The 22,435-nt window shown below is 42.8% G+C and overlaps 1 protein-coding gene across 1 annotated transcript in view; it reads left to right on the top strand.

Moving 5' to 3' along the window:
* ABCA4 (ATP binding cassette subfamily A member 4) overlaps window positions 1-22,435 on the top strand; it is a 206,443-nt gene that overhangs the window by 127,395 nt on the left and 56,613 nt on the right. Inside the window, exons 16-23 of the mRNA XM_066597367.1 lie at window positions 6,892-7,113; window positions 7,295-7,499; window positions 11,299-11,382; window positions 15,596-15,661; window positions 15,975-16,151; window positions 17,581-17,758; window positions 17,910-18,041; window positions 21,961-22,100. Of these exons, the coding sequence (XP_066453464.1) occupies window positions 6,892-7,113; window positions 7,295-7,499; window positions 11,299-11,382; window positions 15,596-15,661; window positions 15,975-16,151; window positions 17,581-17,758; window positions 17,910-18,041; window positions 21,961-22,100 (1,204 nt within the window). The remainder of the gene's footprint in view (window positions 1-6,891; window positions 7,114-7,294; window positions 7,500-11,298; window positions 11,383-15,595; window positions 15,662-15,974; window positions 16,152-17,580; window positions 17,759-17,909; window positions 18,042-21,960; window positions 22,101-22,435) is intronic.

The following is a 22,435-nucleotide window of genomic DNA, read 5'->3' as shown; positions in this document are numbered from 1 at the left end:
GGTGGGCTGCATCTCAAGTTCACAGGTCCCACTATTAAGCCACAATAGCAGCAAGAGTGCCCCCCCCCCCCACTGTCAGCATAAAGATCGTCCTCCTCTGGCACAGCTGTAACAGCTGTAGCAGAGAAGAACGATGTTTGCCCATTGAATTCAATGGAGCGGCAATACAGCATGTTCCACTGAATGCAATGGGCTGCCGGCGATCGCAGGATGAATGGTCGGAAAGGGGTTAAATATATAACCCCTTTCCTGCAATTCATCCAGAAATGTGTTACACTAAAAATATATACCGGCGTATAAGGCGACCGGGCGTATAAGATGACCCCCCAACTGTCACCTTATACGCCGGCAATACAGTGGAGCAAAGAATAAAAAGCATTACTTACGTTTTTAGATGATCTGCGGTGCTCCTGCAGGCTGTCACTCCCTCCTAATCCACGGCAGACAAGCTTTCTCTATGAAAGGCTTTAAATCCCTGCCTCCAGGAAGACACGTGCCTTCAGCCAATCACAGCCAATGACAATGATGTCATTGAATGGCTGTGATAGGCTGTGTTTCTGGAGGCGGGGATTTCAAGCCTTGAAATCCCCGCCTCCAGAAACACAGCCAATCACAGCCATTCAATGACATCATTGTCATTGGCTGTGATTGGCTGAAGGCACGTGTCTTTCTGGAGGCAGGGATTTAAAGTCTTTTGTGGAGAAAGCAATACTCTGCCGTGGACCAGGAGGGAGTGACAGCCTGCAGGAGCGCCGCAGATCATCTAAAAACGTAAGTAATGATTTTTATTCTTTGCTCCACTGTATTACCGGCGTATAAGGTGACAGTTGGGGGGTCGTCTTATACGCCCTGTCGCCTTATACGCCGGTATATATTTTTAGTGTAACACATTTCTGGATGAATTGCAGGAAAGGGGTTATATATTTAACCCCTTTCCGACCATTCATCCTGCGATCGCCGGCAGCCCATTGCATTCAGTGGAACATGCTGTATTGCCGCTCCATTGAATTCAATGGGCAAACATCGTTCTTCTCTGCTACAGCTGTTACAGCTGTGCCAGAGAAGAAGGATTTGTCTTCTATATGTTCTCAATGGGGTCAGCGCTGCTGCCGCTGGCCCCATTGAGCGCATATAGAATGCATCCATAGCGAGCAGCGGGAGGGGCAGATTTCAATACTCGGGTGACACCTTATCTCCCCAGCCACTCGCAGCAGGGGGGTGGTATAGGGCTTAAACGTTGCAGGGGGAAGTTGTAATGCCTTCCCTGTCTTTATATTGGCCAAAAAAAAGCGCTAACGTCTCAGGGAAGAAAGTTTAATTTACCAGAACACCGCATGGTGTTCGTTACGAATAACGAACATCCCGAACACCCTAATATTCGCACGAATATCAAGCTCGGACGAACGCGTTCGCTCATCTCTAATCACAAGTCATTGTTCACACCAACATGCAACAAGTAGTGCATACAACATGGACCTCACCCAGAGCTCACATGCATACCAATGGCAAACCAAAGCAGTCTAAGTGTCCTCACTTCAGGGGAATACGGAGAGTCAGCCACCGTGCTGACATAGGGAACAGTCTCAGGCATCACCCATCTGACTCACACATAGGACATCAGACGTCTGGGGACCGCACCTGCCCAGGGATAAGGAGAAACCTGCACTCCACCTGCACCTGTGTTGTCACCGTACCACAGGTCCCAGATGTACAAGCTTAACAGCTTTCTTTTCGAATCTGATATAACCCCTTTAGTGCCTGATACTAGAATAATCTTGGGGGAGGCTACTGTATGTCTGGTGAGACAGCAACTTGAGGAAGGTCATTATGGCCACTGTTCTCCTAGTTACCATTGTACATAGCCTTTGGCCCAATGTCCACTTGCACGCAGTTGCACGCACGGATCCCATGCAGGAAATCCTGCACGGAATCCGCCCAAGCTCACAGCCAGTTTCTTACCTGTCTGGAGCCGGTGTCCTCCGTCCACGGCCAGATCTTCTTTCTTCTGCACCGCAGCTGCGTTCGCACGCCGTGTGCATACACAGTACATTTAAGTCCCGCTTTCCCGAGGATCCGCAGCACGTCCGCAGTGTCAGCTGTGGGTGTGCCGCAGATTGCACGGCATCCATTGACCTCAATGGAAGCCGTCCACGCGGGATCCGCAGAAAAATGGAGCATGTTGCGATTTTCTCCCGCAGCTTGCGATCCGCACATCAGGAGAAAATGGCATCCGCATGCTTTTAAATAGTTTGCAGATGCTAATGCATCCCTATGGGCGGCTTTGATTTGCAAATCTAAACCGCAAGTGGACATTGGGCCTTTGACTTTTTTGGATTCTCAATCCTGTGTAGCACTGATGCATTTTTAGTGAATTTCGTATTTTAAGACATGGCACATTTCTATCCAGCTATAGATCCAGGAGTGGTTTTTGTACAAAATAGTCCTCTGATACCACACAGAAAGCCTCTAGCAGAATCGTATTAGAAAACAAAATATTTTCAGTCCATTCCTTGGTGGAGTGTAGTGTTCCTAAAGCATCTGTAATTTCTAGCGACCCTGGGAACATATTATTGCAGAGTAGAAATATTTGGATTATTCTAACAACTGGATAAGAACCCGCTGAGTGTCTCAGATTTTAAATTGGACAGCGTAGAAATCTGGAAATCATTAATGGCTATGAATTTAATGATGGTGTTGAGTCTAGACAAAATCATTTCACATTGCTGTTTCCCGGACCAGAAGCTGGTGGGGTAGAGATGTTTAATACTCCTTATCCACTGAGTCACCCTGCGATCTTCCAGTTTGGACCTTGTAACATGGGGTCCACACTTGGTGGTTAGAAATCACACATAGGGCACTGAAGCTTTGAGGTTACAGTTCACTCAAAGGGCGGGATTGCTTAAGTGTTCCAGAACAAACTTAAATAGTCTTTAGAATCCAACAGCTAAACTCGTTACATTCGCTTAGGTCACTGCATATGGCCCTTCTGGCTAGTGTAGTCTTTATACAAACCGACAGAACATTGTTGACTTCACACCGGCCCTCAATAGTGGAAGTAATTAACTAACAACTCAATTTCAACTCTGTAATATAATCAACAGGGTGCATACTGGTATGGGATCACCCCTGTTCTGGCCCTACCACTAGGAGCTCTTGCTCACCAGAACTCTTCTATCACACTCCATTTCCGACAACTACACTTCAAGACTGAACCAACCAGGCCACACCACAGAGTACTACTATTTATCTTTACTGCATGCCTCCTAGGTTCTTAACTTGCTTAATGTGCGTCTTTCCCACTTATTCTCTTCTCCCTGGGACACTACAGGTCGCATTAGACAGTCAATTCAAGCCAAAGCAAGTGCACAGATCCCTTAGTACTATTCTGCATCCAACGTTTACCAAGGTTTTTTCTTTGTTGCACCTGTGTCAAGAAGGAGTGGAAGAGCTGAACAGAACTTCACAGATAAAAGATGACACACCTTGTTGTATTTTATTTATGTTTTAATGTGTTTTGGGGTATTATTGTTATAAGTATGATAAATATATGTGTGCCCTTCTATGTATGTGAGGTTCTGTGCACACGTTGAGGACTGCAGAAGTTCCAATGCTAGGAAACTTGCATTAAAGATACATTTTAATACTCAATATAATCTGGAAAATGTGACTATAGTGGCCGAATTGTTACTACTTTTAAAGTGGATCTCTGGAATATAATTATCATTCTAAGTGACTATATTTCCTTGAGTGCAGGAGACCCGCAGTCGTGTTGTAACTCCAATTACACACTATCTTTCTTGACATTCCTGCGTTAATTGTTGAAGGTCACATCACAAGGCTCAAGGCTACTGCTACACAACGCTGTCCACCAACTCTCCTTCAGACCGATGACTCTAACATCCTCCTTATGGACACAGCTGTAGCCTCCTCAGGGTATGAGACTAGCACCACCCAACCCACCTTGGGTCCTTCCCACGCTGATGTAACTCAACACCAGCAGAAGTCCCAGAAATGACCACTCCTATGCTGATGAATGCCCTCAGCCATGCCGCTATAGCAACAACTCTTACAGAGGTTTACAGATTGCTCACTTCCATGGCTAAGACTGTTTCAGTCCAGTACACTAAGGTGGCAACATTTTCCCCCAAGCCAGCTCAACAATGTCAGGGTTACAGCTCACACCTGTGGGTCTCCCAAAAGTTCATCCGGTGGCCCACTGTATAGTGTTGTACAAACTCTGTGTCACACATACTCCAGCCTCTCAGGCCACCACCTACCTTGCAGTGGACAAGTTGCTCCAGCCTCTCAGTCCACTGCACTGCTCCAGCAAACAAGTCCACTCGTACTTCCAGTTCATCGACTTTTTTGCAACAGACATGCCCCGGGTTTGCTAGATCTTACATGCCAATCATAAGGCCATTTGGCTGCATACACGCCATACCATCAGCATCTAGTCCCCTAGCCCCAAAACACACCATTTTATAAGCTCCTCTTGCTACCCCCATCGTCGCTCTGGTACAACGCTCTAGTGTCACAGCGCTCACTCCCATTAGGCTCTTCCTGAGCACTCGCCGACACTATTATCCGATTACTAACTGACAACCGAGAAACTAATTATTCTCACTATCAGTTACTGTGACATTCCATGTCTGCGCTACCAAATATTTCAGACCTTCAGTCCAGCAGGATGTATAATACCAAAACATCAGAATATGATGAATCAGAATATACTCTACAGCAGATATCTTATATTTACATGACATCCAACGGCCATATTACAGTCACTTGGCATTGTATGTGGCATCACTTTATATATTAAGTTATGGTGATTTTTGACTGAAGTTGTATTATAGTCTCTCATGTAGTTTACAGAATATCTGGCTGTGCTCCTTACATGTTTTAGTTAATACTAGAATTCCCCATAAAATAACAATTTACTAGACCTCTGCATTGTGCAATACCTCTGTTCTACCTCTAGGAAATGCATGAATAAATTGTCAAGTGGGTATTACCATTCTCCTTGTCAATAGAGTGCATCCCTACACAGTCTGATACTGTCAGCAGTGATTGGGCAGTGTCAGGCTTACTTTACATGGAACGACCATTGCTCCTGTGCTTTTACACAGGAGCGCCAGTTGTTCAGTGATTGGAGGCAGAGCACAGCTGAGATCTCTTCCAGCCACACACCTCCATTCACTATGAACAGGCAGCTGTTCAAAGATGAACGTTCGACTGCTTGATTACATTGAGTGAGTGTCACATTTACTACTAGTTAGAACAACTGGAGGTAATAAGTTCCGGGTTTAAACATGGAGTCCAGGGGCATAACTATAGAGGATGCAGGGGATGCGGTTGCACCCGGGCCCAGAAGCCTTGGGGGCACATAAGGCCTCTCTTCTCTATATAGTAAGCCCAGTACTATGAATAAAGCATTATAGTTGGGGGCCCCGTTCCAGGTTTTGCATTGGGGCCCAGGAGCTTCAAGTTACGCCTCTGATGGAGTCCAATCGGTGAGCAGGAGATACAGGTCTTTTCGGATTAACAGAGAGTACTTTAGCAAAGTGCAGGAAAGAGCGGTGAAAAGGGTGACCTAGTTCACCAGAACCATGTGAACTGGACCGACTCTTCAAGTGAAGCACCTGCCCTGAAAAGAGTGACCCCACTGTGGGAGAGCTGCTGAGAAAGAACCCCAGGCATACTGGCGGCACCTGACACTAGAAACTAAATCTCGAAGACTTAGGAAGACTATGTATGAAGCTAACTTTAACAGAACTACTGAATGCAGAATTTCTGAGCTCTAAGACAGCATGATGGCCAGTACTCTGAACATATAACCGGTAACCTTTGCACCAAGGGTCAGTTTAAATACCCTTACATGCGGATGAGCAGATCCAATTTATTACCATAATCTTATAGAGGCAATTATCTTAATTTCATATGTTATATATTGATGTATGCCTAGGAGAAGTGTAATAAAAACATACAAGAAATACCCTTATATAGAAACTAATAGGCTCACTGGGCTGAAAGACAACCCATCCAGACTATAAGCGCTGGAACCAGGCCAAGATGCTATTTTCTTGGTATGCAGTTTAGAATGATGTAATACATGCTCCACCTGGCACTTCACATGGTCTGGAGCTGTCATGGTGACATCTCCCCGAACCTGCAACAGCAACTCGGAATTCATGGCATAGCCGGTGCCATGACAGCGGAACTCCACTCACTAGTCCCTTTGTTTCAGTGAGCTGAAACAAAACAAATAGCAACTTCTCACTCAATACCCTATTGGGTCCAGTGCTTACCACTCAAAATTGCTCATTTGAGTGATTTTTCAGCTGATGGCTGTTCAGTGTTAAACCACCCTCTAACTCGGTAGAGCACAACTCATTGATAAGGGGATTGGTAACACCCATTTGTCAATTTATCTTTGGTTTTCTATGAAGAAGGGCCCAATGTAGAGTTCTAATAAAAGACACTGACTATTTTCTAAAATATCCCTATATAACTGTTTTAATTTGCTGTCAATTAGGAAACAACTGAATTAACCCTTTTTTCCTGCACTTACTGAATAAGGGCAGCTTATAATGCTTTTGCTTGCTACCAAGTATTTCATTGATCTGTTCTTCTGAAACGCGCCGCTATTCTTCACAATTTACAATAGGGATATTCATGTAACTACGTGTTTTATCTTCTATGTTGTCTATGCAAGTGCGCCAGATTCTACAAGTATATCTAATAAGTCAAGTATTCTAAGGAAGAATTCTGCTCTCTTTCCGCTCCTTTTCTTATCATTAATGTGTCAAAATCCCATTTTCCCCCATTCTTTTGTGTTGCATACAAAAAAAAAAAACGATCTCCCGCTGATTGGTTTTCCTTTTCTGTTTGCAGGGTGGCGGAGTCCTTCACTACAGCAATCCCTTAATCCTGTTCCTCTTTCTGATGGCTTTCACGCTGTCCACCATCATGCAAGCGTTCCTCATGAGTGTCTTCTTCTCTAAAGCCAACCTGGCAGCCGCCTGCAGCGGAGTTATTTATTTCACACTCTACTTGCCGCACATCCTGTGCTTTGCTTGGCAGGACCGCATGACTCTCAAGTTGAAGATGCTGGCAGTACGTCACGGAGTAGCTTTTCATAGTGCGCCGTTAATGCAGATCTTTAGATGGGAATGCTTTTGCAAATATACATTAGTATTAGATACAAGTTTTTGAACCCCGGACATGCCAAGCTGAATACCCTTTTCACAGTCCTCCCCATTATTTTGCTTATTTGTGTCTTTTGTTTGTTTTGCAGAGCTTGCTGTCACCTGTTGCTTTTGGCTTTGGAACAGAATATCTATCCCGATATGAGGAGCAAGGCATTGGGTTACAATTTGGCAACATACGCAAAAGCCCGGTGGAGGGAGATAAATACAGCTTCTTATTATCCATATTCATGATGCTTTTTGATGCTCTTGTGTATTGGATTTTAGCATGGTATATAGACCATGTGTTTCCAGGTAAGCCAATCAATATTTACCGTGTACTATAGGACAATTGTGGGCCAATCACAAACCTTACTTATCCTAGTACATATTTTATAATTATCTTGCCAAAAGTTTACATTACTATGTACAGCTATAGTCACTTGTTAATTATCTGCCAATTGGGTCACCACGTAACTGAAGAGGTAATTTCCAAAGTGACTTTAATCCAACAAATGCCATTTTTTGCTAAATAATATTTTATCTGGTGTGACTTTGAATACTTTGGGACAAAATGAGATCTTTGCAGTGATGGTTTTGTAGGTATTTGAGTGATTTGGGCTGTAATATGTTGCTAAGGATAAAGTAGGCATCATGAAAACCGCGCTTGCCTCAATTTCTTCTGAAAATGGATATGTCACTTTGAAAATTACCTCTTCATTTGCATTAGATTGTCCAACCCCAAACTTTTCTGTGTCTCTCACGGAGCGTCCTCACTGTGTGGCAACCTTAAGCCGGCTTAACGCTTATTATGGATGACTGCAGGCCTACTGAGTTGAACTCACAGCTACATAGTTCCCTATGATGTTGTGAGCTTGGGTCAGTAGACCCAGGGTCAGGCTGGGACACTCCTCCGTAATATGCTTGTGTGAAACCAGCAGAGCTGAATGTACTAAGTTTTCTTGTGTAGGGTATTAGTGTATCTTGACGCCACCAGAAGCTAGGGTTTTGACAGGGGCACGCGCCTGACACACCCTAGCTTTTGATTGGCTGAAGTCACGAAGATCCTAGAAGCAGCGTCTGCATACTTTTTTGCTGGCAAAGAATGTAAGGCTATTCGGAAAAGTAGTCCATAAGGAGGTATCCCAGGCAGAAATTCATGCACACGCTGCTCACCGAACATGCACCCCGGCGCCGCTGCCGGCAACAAGCTAAGCTCCTTACACTGTGCCTTCCCATTCCCCCTGGCGCCGCTGCTGGAAACAAGCTCCGCTCCTGACACTGCACTTCAGGACCCGCTCACCACCTCTCCGGAGTGTAGTCTGCCGGGCAGCGAGCTTCCTGAACGGCTAGCGCTCAGATGTGACACATCACCGCTCAGTATTGCCAAACGGCTGCTCTACCCTTCATGCATGGGCAACGCACAAAAAATGCTAACCGGCGGGTGTGAGGGGCCATGACGCAGCCGGCAGACACTCACCAGAGGCAGCGCTACAAGCACACCTAAATGCCAAACGCCGACTGTCAGCACCGACGACAGGGAGCACAAGTAACATGGCAGGCACAGTCTCGCAAGGAGCACTAAAAGCCAAGTGCAGGGCATAACGTTCCGCGCTGCAGTAAGGGCTGCAACGCCTACAGGACCTGTGAGGGGCAGCCAGGGGGAGACAGGCCCCCACCCAATCACAAATAGTGGGCGTCAACCACCTGTCAAACTCACTGTATCTTGGCTCCACCACTACTTCCGGTGGCGTCAAGATACACTAATACCCTTGTGTAGTATACCTATATGTTCAACTGGTCAAAAGGGTACAAATGCGGCATTTTGGACTGTTCATTCATGAATCGTCTTTATGTTTAGTCATTACATTTCCCTTTGATTTACTTAGTAATTCAGCCGTAATATTTATTAAACCCATCAGAACCAGAATACCTTTTCAAGTGATACTTATTTTTTAAGCTTTTCCAATAATTTATTGGAAGTTTTTCCATGAACATTGCACTTTTCCTCAGCAGAATGTATACTCAATGAACCCGTTCTCGCCAAACTCATCTGACTCCCACCGTCACTCCCACACTTTCATTAACTCACTTCACTTTTATCAGTTGACAGAACTAGTTAGCTCTTTGGCCTATGCACTTGATCCATGAGAAATGACATTCCTTTGGGACCTGTGTGGCTAAACAATGCAAACACTCCCTAGAGCAAATTATATTAAAACCTCTACTAGCAAAATCCACACTTTTCTCTGTCTGAGATTTTAAGCAATCTTCATGCTTTTCGGATTTCAACCCTTTCAGGATATTTCCTCAATGGGTGTTCCCTTTCCACGATGTGTACCCTAAACACTGGCCCCCTGTTGCTGTGATCACTCCATACACTTCTGTTGCATATGATGATTCTCACCTTCTTCCAAGTCCTTCTCACCATGTCTCCTCCCTTTCTCCAGAAGGCTGATATAGATCTTGTCAGATATTGTATCCTACTGTGTGAGATCAGGGGGGAATGTATCTGCAGCATCAGTCACTGGAGCAAGCAGTCTTCATGCTGAAAGCCTAAAGGCCCATTTACACATAACGATTATCGCTCAAAATGTGTTATGATGTGATTAGTCTCAGTAAGAGAAACCAAGTGATCTTGTAGAAATTCGTTTAAACGAATGAAAATGAGCGATAATCGTTACATGTAAACGCGGACATCGTGCACTTTTCATTTGAATGATTATTTTAAGGTGAACTTAAAATCCATCATTCATCCACTGAGAGGTAAAGTAAACACATCTATCTCTCAGCAAGACTGCACATTGTTATCTCCATGGGAGCAGGCAGATAACATTGTAATCTGCCAGCAGCCCCTAGGAGAACAATGCAGCTGTGTGCACTGCTGGGCGTGTGATTAATCACAAGCTGGGCTCTGCAAACAGCTCCTTGGAGGCCCTTTTACATGCAAATGAAGTTAATAAAGTGTTAATGGCCATTGACACTTTATGCAAATAGATCGCAAAATCTTTCAATCTTTTGAAAGATTATCTTTGCGTGGAAATGGGCCTTAAGGCTGGCTTGTGCTGATAAAATCTGACTACAGAACAGACTATTTGCAGTCAGAATCCACTAGTTAACCACATTTTTCTATGCACCAGTAGCACATAAAAGCATTGGTAAAAAGGACTAAGAAGGCAAAACAGGTAATTATGATATATTGGAGGTGGAGGATTTGTTACACTATAATATTAGCCCCAATTTGTCTGAAGGTGAAATTGCACTTTGAACTTATGCAATATCCAATAATCTGGCAATTAATGAATTGATTTATTGATAGTCCAACATTTGTTTCCAACAATCACAAAATTTAGAGGTGAAAAACTACTTAATATTTACTATTTAGAAGACACATGTTTTTTATGAATCGGATTGTATTTTGGGTTGTACTCTAAGGCTATGTTCACAAGGGGTGGAATTTGCATGTGGACAAGGTTTTGAAAATCTCATTTACTTTGCTGCAATTGTAAATGCTGCAGATTTTCCATGCAGACCCTCCAAACGGAAAATCCTCGGCAAATGCACCGCTTGTGAACCTGACCTAATTGTCTTTACACCGTTACTACAAAAACCTCTACCATTAACCCTTTGCAATCCAATTTTGGATTCAGGGTTTTCCTAGGGGGCTTTCTCCTTCTGCCATTATACAATGGCGCCGTCTGCTGGCTAGAGCCAGTACTGCAGTCTATGACATGCCAGAGAGGCCCCCAACAATAGAGCGGCCAGCAATATACAGTAAGAATACCCTGCCAGACGTCTTCCGACATCAGAGCTGCACAGGCTTCAATCAGAATGTAGGAAGACGTCAGACAGTGGATTGGAAAAGGTTAAACTATGAAATAGAATTCCTACTTCTCTATTCCATTGAATAACCCCAATATTTGATCATCTGGAAGCTGTTGGTTCCATTGCCACCAGATTGGCACCAGATTTAGTGTAATTAGTGCAACAATTGTACGAGATCTGTCTTTTAAAACTATTGTATATATAAGATTTTCTGGTTTTACCAGCAAGGGTAATATGAAACCTGCTATTTCTGTTCACCACTAATATAGTATTTTATGCTTTTTTTAAGGTGACTATGGCATACCAAAGCCATGGTATTTTGCAATTTTGCCAACATACTGGTGCGATTTTGACAGCCCTTCGGACGTTGTAGGTAAGCGAAGTCCTGCGCTAATCTTGTTAGATAAACATACAATGTACAGTCATTATGTGACCCAGTAAAAGGATTACAGCCAGTACAGTCAATGGGAATATTATCGAGTGGCTTTGAACTACTAATTGGCCTGTAATTATTATTATGGAATTACTTGGAGCTGAGTCACCAGAATGACTTTGATGCTAATGAGAAAGATCAAGTACAACGAAACAGAGCTAATTCTAGTGCAAAGTAGAAGGAGATAAGCTCCTCGGAAGGGGTTATTTTTGTTGTTACAAATGTAATTGGTAATATCTATTGAGATCAGTTGGCCGAATCTCTGGACAGGGTTACAGAACAGAAGCTTTCTTCCTGCCTAACAATTGGTGTAATATTAGCAGTACAGTGGCTACTGTTCCTTTGACTCCTAATCCCATAAATACCTACCAGCTGTTCCCTTTCTATTAGACATTGTTGCTCTTTATTGTTAAAATCTTATGTATTTCACAATTTTCAACACAAGGCATCATTCACATTCATATCTATATAAAACAATACCGTATTTGTGGTAGTGAATATTTAGCTCCCATTTATAGTAATTGTCTGTAAGAGTTAGTGGAACGTGGAAACGTTAGCTCATTTCTCATAGCGATGGGGAAATTAGAAGGACGGGGGCATAGCTAAAGCCTTTTACATGGACTGATGACCATGAATGAACGTTCATGTGAACGTTTTTTTCACCCAATCATCTGCCCATGGGAAGGTACTGCCAATCAACCCACAAACAAGCAAACCAGAAACCAGCTCCTCTGTAGTCGCTCCCATGCAAGGACTTACTGGAAACCACAACAAAAGCTTTGTTCCCATGAGCGTATATCGGCCCGCCGTTTTCACGGTCGGCCGTTATATGCGGTGATCTGATGCATTGGATTCCAATGCATCAGATCACATGACCGTATTCCCATGACGTAAAAGCGCCCAATCGGCCAATATAGTGCTGGGCGTTTTTACGTGGGGCCCAAAAGATAGTCCTGAAACTATCTTTTGGGCCGACATACGTTGGCACTGCATGGGCTCCTATGGAAGCCAATGACAGCGGCCAGAGAAGAGAAGTGGGAGGGAGTTTAGCAGCGTGACTGCTAAACTCCCTCTTCTCTCCTTCCATTGCTGGCTGCGGACAAGGGGTGTGATGGGGCGGAGCTAAGCTCCCGTTCCCTCCCCGCCCCTTGTCCACAGCCAGCAATGGGAGGAGGCTGGATGGGATGGCACTTAGCTCCGCCCTCATCCCACCCCCTCCCATTGCAATCAGCTGGAGGGGAGGAGAGAGGAGGTGAGCTGGCGAGGGGGAGGGAAGGGGCAACGACATGGCGACTTCATGCTATCTGAATGGGTGCAAAAACTTTAGATTTGTGTGCCTGTTCACAAGTTTTAACTGCTCAGATCGTAGCATATATCGGTCAGCCGTGAAAACTGCGGCCGATATACGCTCGTGGGAACAAAGCCTGATGCACAGGAAAATGGAGAAAGCCCAGCATTGGGTTAAAAGCTTTCAGTCTCTTTTGAATCATCCAAACAGACAGACAGACAGGCATGGATGAACAAAAGACATGTGCCGTTTATGCCGTACATCTTTCAGGCAAGCATGTTGCCCTTAATCATAAAAACACATTAACCCCTTAATGAGCAAGCTTTTTCTTCGTTTTTCCATTTTTGTTTTTTTCTCCACCCTTTTAAAAAATCATAACTCCTTTATTTATCCGTCGATGTACCTGTATGAGGGCTTGCTTTTTGCAGGACAAGTTGTATTTTTCAATGGTACTATTTAAAGTATGATATAATGTACTGAAAAGTTTTTTAAAAGTTCTAAGTGGAGAGAAATGGAAAAAAAATGAAATTCTGCCATCTTTCAGTGTGTCTTTCTACGGCACACAAACTGCAACAAAAATGACCTGATAACATTATTTTATGGGTCAGTACGATTACTACGATACCAAACTTGTATAGTTTTTTTCTGCCGTACTACTTGTATTTTTTTTCAAAGATATTTTATTTTTTTCAATTATTTTCTGCCGCCATCTTCTGCGCGCAATAGCTTTTTTCTTTTTTCCGTCCACATAGTTGTGCAAGGGAGCATTTTTTGTGGGACATCCTGTTTGTGGCACTACCATTCTGGAATACATATGACTTTTTGATCGCTTTTTATTGCATCTTTCTTCGAGACTGGGTGACCAAAAAAGCGCATTTCTGGTGTTCTTTATTTTTTTTTATGTATTTCTGTTCTATTATTTAGATTATTTTATTATAAATATGGCAAATGGGTTTTTTTTAACTTTTATTACTTTTTTTAATAATTAGCAAAACTTTATTGATTTTTTTAAACTTATTTTTTAGTCCCTAGAGGGGACAACAACTTGCGAAGCTTTGATTGCTCCTGCAGTATGATGTAATGCCAGAGCATTACATCATACTGCTATTGGGCAAGCAGTCTATGAAGCCACCCCACGGCTGCCATGACACCCACACAGGGTCCTGTGATCTCATCAGAATTGACAGTGGCATTTAAAGGGTTAACAGCTCCGATCAGCCGCGTGGCTTATCGGAGCTGTTGCCGCCAGGTGTTGGCTGTAAGAAACTGGCACATGCGATGTATGGAGGGAGATCACTGTGCAATCTCTCTTCATACATAGCCCACTGATACAGGCCATCAAAAAGTTTATCGGCGGTCACTAAGGGGTTAAGGGACAGGTGGGACAAGTCACTGTCACATCCACCCTAGGACACGCTGGATCCGTAACCTGAAATCTTCATTAGTGCAACTGTACACCCACTAAGCACCAACAGAAAGTGAACTCATATACTGCGTATGGGATTTGTGGACAGAAATAATGCAATGACTGAGAAATGCCAAAAACACTCATCAAGCATACCTGCACGCATAATCAGATGGAATAAATACTGTACGAGGTTTTGGTTGATATTTTGGCCAAGACACTTAAGCCCACAAGCCTGCGACAGGAGTCCTCGTTGTCTCGTGAGTCCCTACTCTCACAAGACAACAAGACAACTTACCTAGGAGTCCTGCCTGCAAATGGGGTGATAGTCCCAACAGGGATGGTCCCACACTGGAACTTAAGGACCTAACTAACCAAAGATGGTAAACGATCCAAAGAGGACAGGACACCATTCACACACACACCAGGGATTGCATACAACACAGAACAGGACTATTCATACCTACTTTCCAGTCACAACCACAGACCCAACAGAACACATCACTGTACGCACACACAGCAGAACATGCAAGAAAGCAAAACTTCATGGTGTAGGGAAACCAGCATCCTCTAGTCAGAGAAGCTGGTTTATATGTGCAGCAGACCTGTGGGAATTGGCTGTCTGGAGAACTCCGCACACAACCAGCTCAATTATCCCACACCTGTGAAGGTGTGCTCCTGGAAACCATAGAATAACAGGTCCCAGCAGCACAACCTGACAGTCACTCTATCTTGGTTAGGATATTTAGATACAGGATTAGAGCATCAAACTAAATCTTCACTCCAGGGGAAGGAAAACCTAGGTATTATGGCACTAACAGCTCTGGTTTGCATGTGCAGTTTCATTTATCACTGGATACCGAGGGATTACTCTTTGGTTCCAGTGCTGATAGGCTGGCTTGACCGTTTTTCAGCCCAACCAGTTACACTATGAACCGGCAACATCGTGTGTTATGACCAGCTTTCTGTGCTCAGTGGACCTGTGGTGTATGGGTCTATGCTCAGTAGCTCTATGTTCAATGGTTCTGTGCTGATAGGTTCTGTATTCAGAGGTTTAGTGCTCAATCTCCCTGTATTCTGTGTCTAGTACTCTGTGGCTTGGCATTCTGTGGTCAGTGTTGCTTGTTCATCTCGAACTTTGACTCAGCTTCTCTTCTGCAATGGGGGTTTTCATTTTATGGGCATTTGCTCCACTTGAGTGGCCAGTCTGGTTTGAGTGGTTCAGGCAATACCTTGTTGCCATTATGACAGTTCCTTGTTAAGGTCCATTTAATCTCTGTTTGACCAAGGATATCCCGTTAATCCGTCTTCCAGTCTGATACCCATGCTTAGTTCCAGAATTAACCGTCTTCGATTGCACCAACAAGTCCAATCACACATACAAATTATTCTGTTTCAGCACTTTTGCAAACTAGCAATTTTTTCAATTTCTTACACTACGATTCATTGTTAACCCACAGTTGATTCTGTAGAAACAGAGCTTTCAATCCATGAACATGTAGAAGAGAATCATGAAGATCCAAAAGGTAAGGATAGGTAGAGTGCAACATACCACACATTTTTGCTAAATGTGTGGTTGTTCATACAGAATATAGCCTAAGGTATTCTGCCATAGCTCACAGGACATTTTATATGCCTGTATGTTGTTTACTATGCAGATTTGTGGTCTGATGAATAACTTGAGTTTGACCAGAGTCAACCATTCCTTTATATATTTAAACTGCCTTTTGTGTTTTCTGATCGTTGCGCCCATGCAGACTTGAGAATTTAATAATTCTGTATGTCTCTTGTGTTTTGGTTCCTCATAACTCACAAATAAATCTTATGAATGTCCTCCAGAGGAAGTTAAAGAAGCTCCAGCAGAAAAAGTAGAGATTCCCAAAGAAGTCCCTGATAATAAACTTCTAGACAAAGATAAATGCAAACACATACTAAAGAAAGAAAAGGAGAAAGAGGAGAAACAACTAAAGGATCAACAGGAGAAGGAGAGAATGGACAAGGATCAAATGACTGATGGTAAGAGAAAGTAATATTATAATAATGCCTGCAATAAGGGCATATCAGCTGCTAGTTGTAATTCTATACATTGTAGTCACCGAATCATAGAACCATTGGGTGGTAGAGTTGGAAGGGACCTCCAGGGTCATCGGGTCCAACCCCCTGCTCAGTGCAGGATTCAATAAATCATCTGAGACAGATATTTGTCCAGCCTTTGTTTGAACACTTCCATTAAAGGACAACTCACCACCTCCTATGGTAACCTGTTCCACTCATTGATCACCCTCACTGGCAAAAAGTTTTTTCTAATATCTAATCTGTGTCTCCTCCCTTTCACTTTCATCCCATTGCTTCTAGTCTTTCCTTGTGCAAATGAGAATAGAGCTGATCTTTCTGCACTGTGAAAGCCCTTCAGATATTTGTAGACAGCTATTAAGTCTCCTCTCAGCCTTCTTTTTTGCAAGCTAAACATTCCCAGATCCTTTACCGTTCCTCATAGGACATGATTTGTAGACGGCTCACCATCTTGGTAACCCTTCTCTTAACTTTCTCCAGTTTGTCTATGTCTTTTTTAAAGTGGGGTGCCCAGAACTAGACACAGTATTCCAGATGAGGTCTGACTAAGGAAGAGTAGAGGGGATAATTCCCACACGTGATCTAGACTCTATGCTTCTCTTAATACATCCAAGAATTGTGTTTGCCCTTTTGGCTGCTGCATCACATTGTTGACTCATGTTCAGTCTATGATCTATTAGTATACCCAAGTCTTTTTCACATGTGCTGCTGTTAGCCCAATTCCTCCCATTCTGCATGTGCTTTTTTCATTTTTCTTACCCAGATTTAGGACTTTGCATTTCTCTGTGTTAAATACCATTCTGTTAGTCTCCGCCCACTGTTCAAGCTTTTCTAAATCTTTTGGAATACGCTCTCTCTTCCCTAGTGTTAGCTATCCCCCCTAGCTTTGTGTCATCGACAAATTTCATCAGTTTCCCATCAATTCTCTCCTCCAGATCATTTATAAAAATGTTGAACAACACTGGGCATAGGACGAAGCCTTGTGGTACCCCACTTGATAAATTCTTCTACTTGGATGTGCAGCCATTTATGACCATGTTTATGTGGAGCTACTGTTGCTGCAGTCACAGATCTAGTTCTGATTGAATGTTATTCCTAGTGTATTTTCTTTAAAGGGGTTTTCCCATGATTTACAATTGCTTCACAATCGCTATGTCCTTCCTGGTTGCTGCTGTACAAGATGCATAACTTCGGCAACCAATCATTGACCACGGCAGTGACCTTCTATAGCCAGAGATTGGCTGCAGCAGTCACATGTCCTGGTCAACAACAACCAGGAAGGAGAGAGTGGTTGTTAAGCAATTTTAAGTTGTGGGAAACCCCTTTAAGGAATCAAAGTATAAAATGAGAATATTTGCTATTTCATTTTCAGCAAATCCATTCTTTGAACCTGAACCCCCAGGGATGATTCCTGGAGTGTGTGTTCAAGATCTGGTTAAAATCTATAAAAATAATTACAAGCCGGCCGTGGACAGGATGAATCTCACCTTTTATGAGGGCCAGATTACTGCCTTCTTAGGGCATAATGGAGCTGGGAAGACAACAGTACTGTAAGTGGCTTTCATCTTCCTTTACTTAGTTAGGGTAATTTTCTATTGAGAAATGTTTCTTCTTCTTTTCTCTCTTATTTATACCAAATTGGTGAACATCTTCAAGTTTTATTATTGAATGGTCAATTATTCCCTGTTTATCTCCACTTAGGTCTATCATAACAGGATTATTCCCACCCACATCTGGTACAGTGTGGGTCCGCGGCAGAGATATTCAGACTCATATAGATTCCATCAGGCAAAGTCTTGGCATGTGCCCTCAGCACAACATTCTTTTTCATCGGTAAGTGATAAAAAATGTCCAAAGGGCCTTAATAATAAAGAATACTAAAGAATGCTAAATAATAAGAATGTTGTCCTTAGCGAGTATCTTCCCGCTCGGAAGAAAAGGTTCAGCTGCATGGGTGACAGGTGAGTTGCGTCCATGAGCAGGGGGGAGCGGGGGGAGAGAGGAAGAGAGAGATCTCCCCTCCGTTCCTCCCCGCTCTCCCCGCCGCTCCCCGCCCGCCACCGGCAGCCGAATCTTTGCTCCCGACCGAGCAGGTACTCGCTAAGGGCAATGCTCAATCAAGCAATTGCCCTTAGCGAGTATGCTCGCTCATCTCTACTAAAAACTCAATAGCGCAAATCCAATAAGTTTTGGATTGAGATGGCAATAATGTATAGCCTGTAGACTGACCAGAGGTTTGTCAACTGATGGTGCTACACTCAATTCCAAGTATATACAAGTATATAAACTTAAGTGTTGTAAATGTTGTAACAAAGCTCAGTTTTCATATCCCTGCATGGGTAAACCAACCATAATCCCTACTGGATGAGCAGCCTCCTCAAACACAAACCATAGTGGGTTGTGATCAATACCCATTGAAAAAAACATATAGAAGATTGACACTCAAGATAGTAACCCACAGGGGCAGGCAACTAGGATATAAATCAGATGTATACTCATATACAGGAGAGGAGAGGACTAGCCAATACAACTCACCCACTAAAATCCAAGGTCAGTATATATCAATCTATGGATGAGGAGTATTCCAAGAATCAGATGGAATCCAATCAAAGTGGCAAGATACAGAGTGACTATTTAATGACAATGATATAATACTGCTCAACATGTTTCGGGAAGATGTAGAAATGTCCCCTTCCTCACATTTTTAAATGAAATTAGAAATTCCTATTATATCAAACATCAGCAATCCAGCAGGAAGTTCAACCTAGTAACAGAAGTGGACCTAACCGGGAATGGTCATGCTTTCTATGGCAGGCAGCAAAACACCTGGTTAGGTCCCCTTCCTCTTCAGGGTGATACTTCCTGCTGGATCACCCATGTTCCAGGAGTTTCCTATTTGTATTTATAAATGTAACTTCTGTATTACTTTGACTGCTTATTTGTTTGACTCCTTATGTATCTCCCCAAACATGTAGAGCAGTATTATATCATGGCTATTAAATATTCATGATATATCTTGCCACTTTGATTAGATTCTTGGAAAACTCTCCATCTATGGATTGATATATACTGACCTTGGATTTTTGGGGGTGAGTTTTACTGGCTGGTTCTCTTCGCACCCCCATCTGAGTTATATCCTAATTGTCTTTCCCTATGGATTACTATCCTGAGTGCCAATTCTCTATATTTTTTCTTTTTCCAATGGCAAATCATGTAATAAATTAGAAACATGACATAAGAATTGAATCATTTTTGTCAATTCTAGTGTCCAAATAAACAACAATGTCAGCAAAATCAGAGACGAGAACACCCGTCTCACCAAGGATGGGGTGGCTGGAAGTACCAGTCCCTCCTTTCCCTTGTATAGGGTTACATAGCAGCATGAACCTACAGGATTGGGCCTTCATTTTGTATTTTTTGGTTTGCTAAAGGACTCCAACTCCTTTTTCTAAACGTTTTCCAGCCACTTACACCTGGTAGCAGTTAAACTTCGCTTGCAAGAAGTAAGCAACCACCTCTGCTATGCTGCTTTAAGATACAGCCCTACAGATAACCCCCATTCTGCTTAGGTTTCAATATATAATTTAGGGCTGGTGGTTCATATCCCATTCCAACTAAACCTCGTTCATGTTCTAATATTCCATACAAAATTTTTGTTAGATTTATCTCAGCATTTTTACTGCGTAATTCCGACAAAAAAAATGTTCCCTGGAGCGTTCTGACCTTCCTTCTCTGTGGATAAGTATGAGAACACCTACAAAGTCAATTTTAAGATTTATTAAAGCATGGTAAATACAGCTGATCTGCATAACTCAACTGTCTCTGGCTCGAAACCAGACACAACAATTGACCTTTCATACTTGTTTTACCGGCATCATCATGGTTTTCTCAAGAAGTGTGAAAACTGCACATGACCTCCTGTGAAAATAATGGGAAATAGGAGTGGGAGTCGATGGGCTGAGCCAGAAATAATATCACTGAAATTTTTTCTACAAGTGTTTAAATCCGAGAGGTCAGCAGGGAAAAAAATGTGAGGAAAAATAGAACCCGCTAATTTAATGCCATACTGACAGCTGCGTAAAATTAATGTCCAAAACTGTGACTGTCGACACCCCCTTTGATGTTTCCCTACATACAGCTCTTATTTGGATGAGCGCTGCTGAGGGTGGAAGTGTATTCAGGTATCAGCAGTCCCCAAGACCTTATCTGAGAGGGTGTTCTTTCAAAGCAAAGTTTGTAAATGAAACACTATGTGTTCAAAGATTTACCCCCACTTTTAAGGAAACCTGTCGTATTAACCCTTTCCAATCCACTGTCTGACGTCTGAAGACGTGATTGAAGGCTGTACAGCTCCGATGTCGTAAGACGCCCGGCAGGATATTCTTACTGTATATTACTAGCCGCTCTGTTGTCGGGGGCCTCTCCAGCATGTCCCATACCGTAGTACTGGCTCTAACCAGCAGATGGCGCCATTGTATAATGCCAGAAAGAGAAAGCCACCTAGGAAACCCTGAATCCAAACTTGGATTGCAAAGGGTTAAACTTACAGTCTGATTTAACAGCAACTTTTTGTAAAGCAAAAGGAGCTAAGAAGAGAATTACAGGCTGTCTCAAAAGTGTGGAAATACCTATGTAGAATGAAAACGGTTTGGCAGACGGTGATCCAGTTTTGCATGCAAGCTGCGGGGAAAGGGGAAAACCTTTTGGGCAATGTCACCAAAATGACGGCCATTTTGAATGCTGCTATTTTGGATTCAACTCTAATTTTTCCAACAGGAAGGTAGGTGTGTGATATATTCAACTGGTAGGGGTATTCCCATTTCCCCCACAACTTGTATGCAAAATGGTGTCACAATCTGCCAAACTGTTTTCATACTACGAGAGTGTCTCCACACATTTGAGACACACACAGACATATACCACTGTGTTTTCCCAAAAATAAGACAGTGTTTTATTTTAATTTTTGCACCAAAAGAGGTACAGTGAATGGCTGTGATTGGTTAATCGAGCGCCAGCTCTGATTGGCTGAGGCAGCGCTCGATGAACCAATCAGAGCAATCACTTGCTGGAGGCGGGGTATTATATTTGCCTACAACCCACTGCTTTCAATGGGGCGGCAGCAGAACCGACCCCATTAGTTACCATCTCCACCCCTAAGTTGAGCCCTCTAATTCTCATCCGGGCCCCTTCTCTTGGTCCTATTGTTTCTTAGTCTTCTAGTATCCTTTGCCTTTCTACTGGTTGTTAGGTTTTGAGTGCTACCTCCCTACTTTCTCCTCCCACAATGGGATATTGCTCCATTTATGGAGAATTACCCAAAAAACATGAACTCTTATTCATTAATCTCATCTAAACAATACATAAAAGCATTAATGGACTTCTGAATGAACTCACAGTTATATGAGTACAGTAATAGCCTCATGTAATGCAGAGTGTTGAGGCAGTAGAAATGCAGAAATGCAGTCCTAAGCTCTCGCTCACCACCTGAAGGTTGTGGGTTCAATCCCTGCATGGTTCAGGTAGCCGGCTCAAGGTTGACTCAGGCTTCCATCCTTCCAAGGTCGGTAAAATGAGTACCCAGCTTAGTGGGGGGTAATAAATAAATAACCTGAAAGCGCTGTGGAATAAGTTGGTGCTATACAAATAAGATTTATTAAAAACATCCAAGGACTGTGACAAAAAAGAAAAAAGTTTGGTACTGTGTTATCCAGTAGGATTATGATGGTCACATGCAGAATTATTACCTCCTCAGATTAACTGTGGAAGAACATATACTTTTCTACGCTCAACTAAAAGGTAAATCAAAAAGACAAGCCCTGAGAGAAATGGAAGGAATGCTGGAAGATATTGGGATTCCTCACAAGAGGAACGAGGAATCTCAGAACTTGTCAGGTTTGTGTCACATTCTTATGATATAGCTTTAGTAGTCAGACATGGGGTACCGTAAATGATACAGCATCCTTCTATAGACTCCAGGTTCATCTGAAAAATCTCAGGTTTACAGGGAATGTGTATTCAGAAAATAACCTATTGTTTAAATCATGTTTATATGTTTAACATATTTTTGAAAAAGTTTTGCCGATTTTTTTTTTCTATGTCATTATCTATATAAGAAATCCTGCAGTTTTCACCCTGTTTCATAGTAGACTGACACGTTCTGTTCTATAGAGATCACTTTTCAGTAGTCATTTCATCATCATCATCACAGGCAGGATTACAATGACAAG

The sequence above is a fragment of the Eleutherodactylus coqui genome, chromosome 3 (genome assembly GCF_035609145.1).
Source record: "Eleutherodactylus coqui strain aEleCoq1 chromosome 3, aEleCoq1.hap1, whole genome shotgun sequence".
Lineage (NCBI taxonomy): Eukaryota > Metazoa > Chordata > Amphibia > Anura > Eleutherodactylidae > Eleutherodactylus > Eleutherodactylus coqui.
Note: the sequence above shows the minus strand (reverse complement) of the source record. Positions and strands in the feature narration are given on the sequence as shown.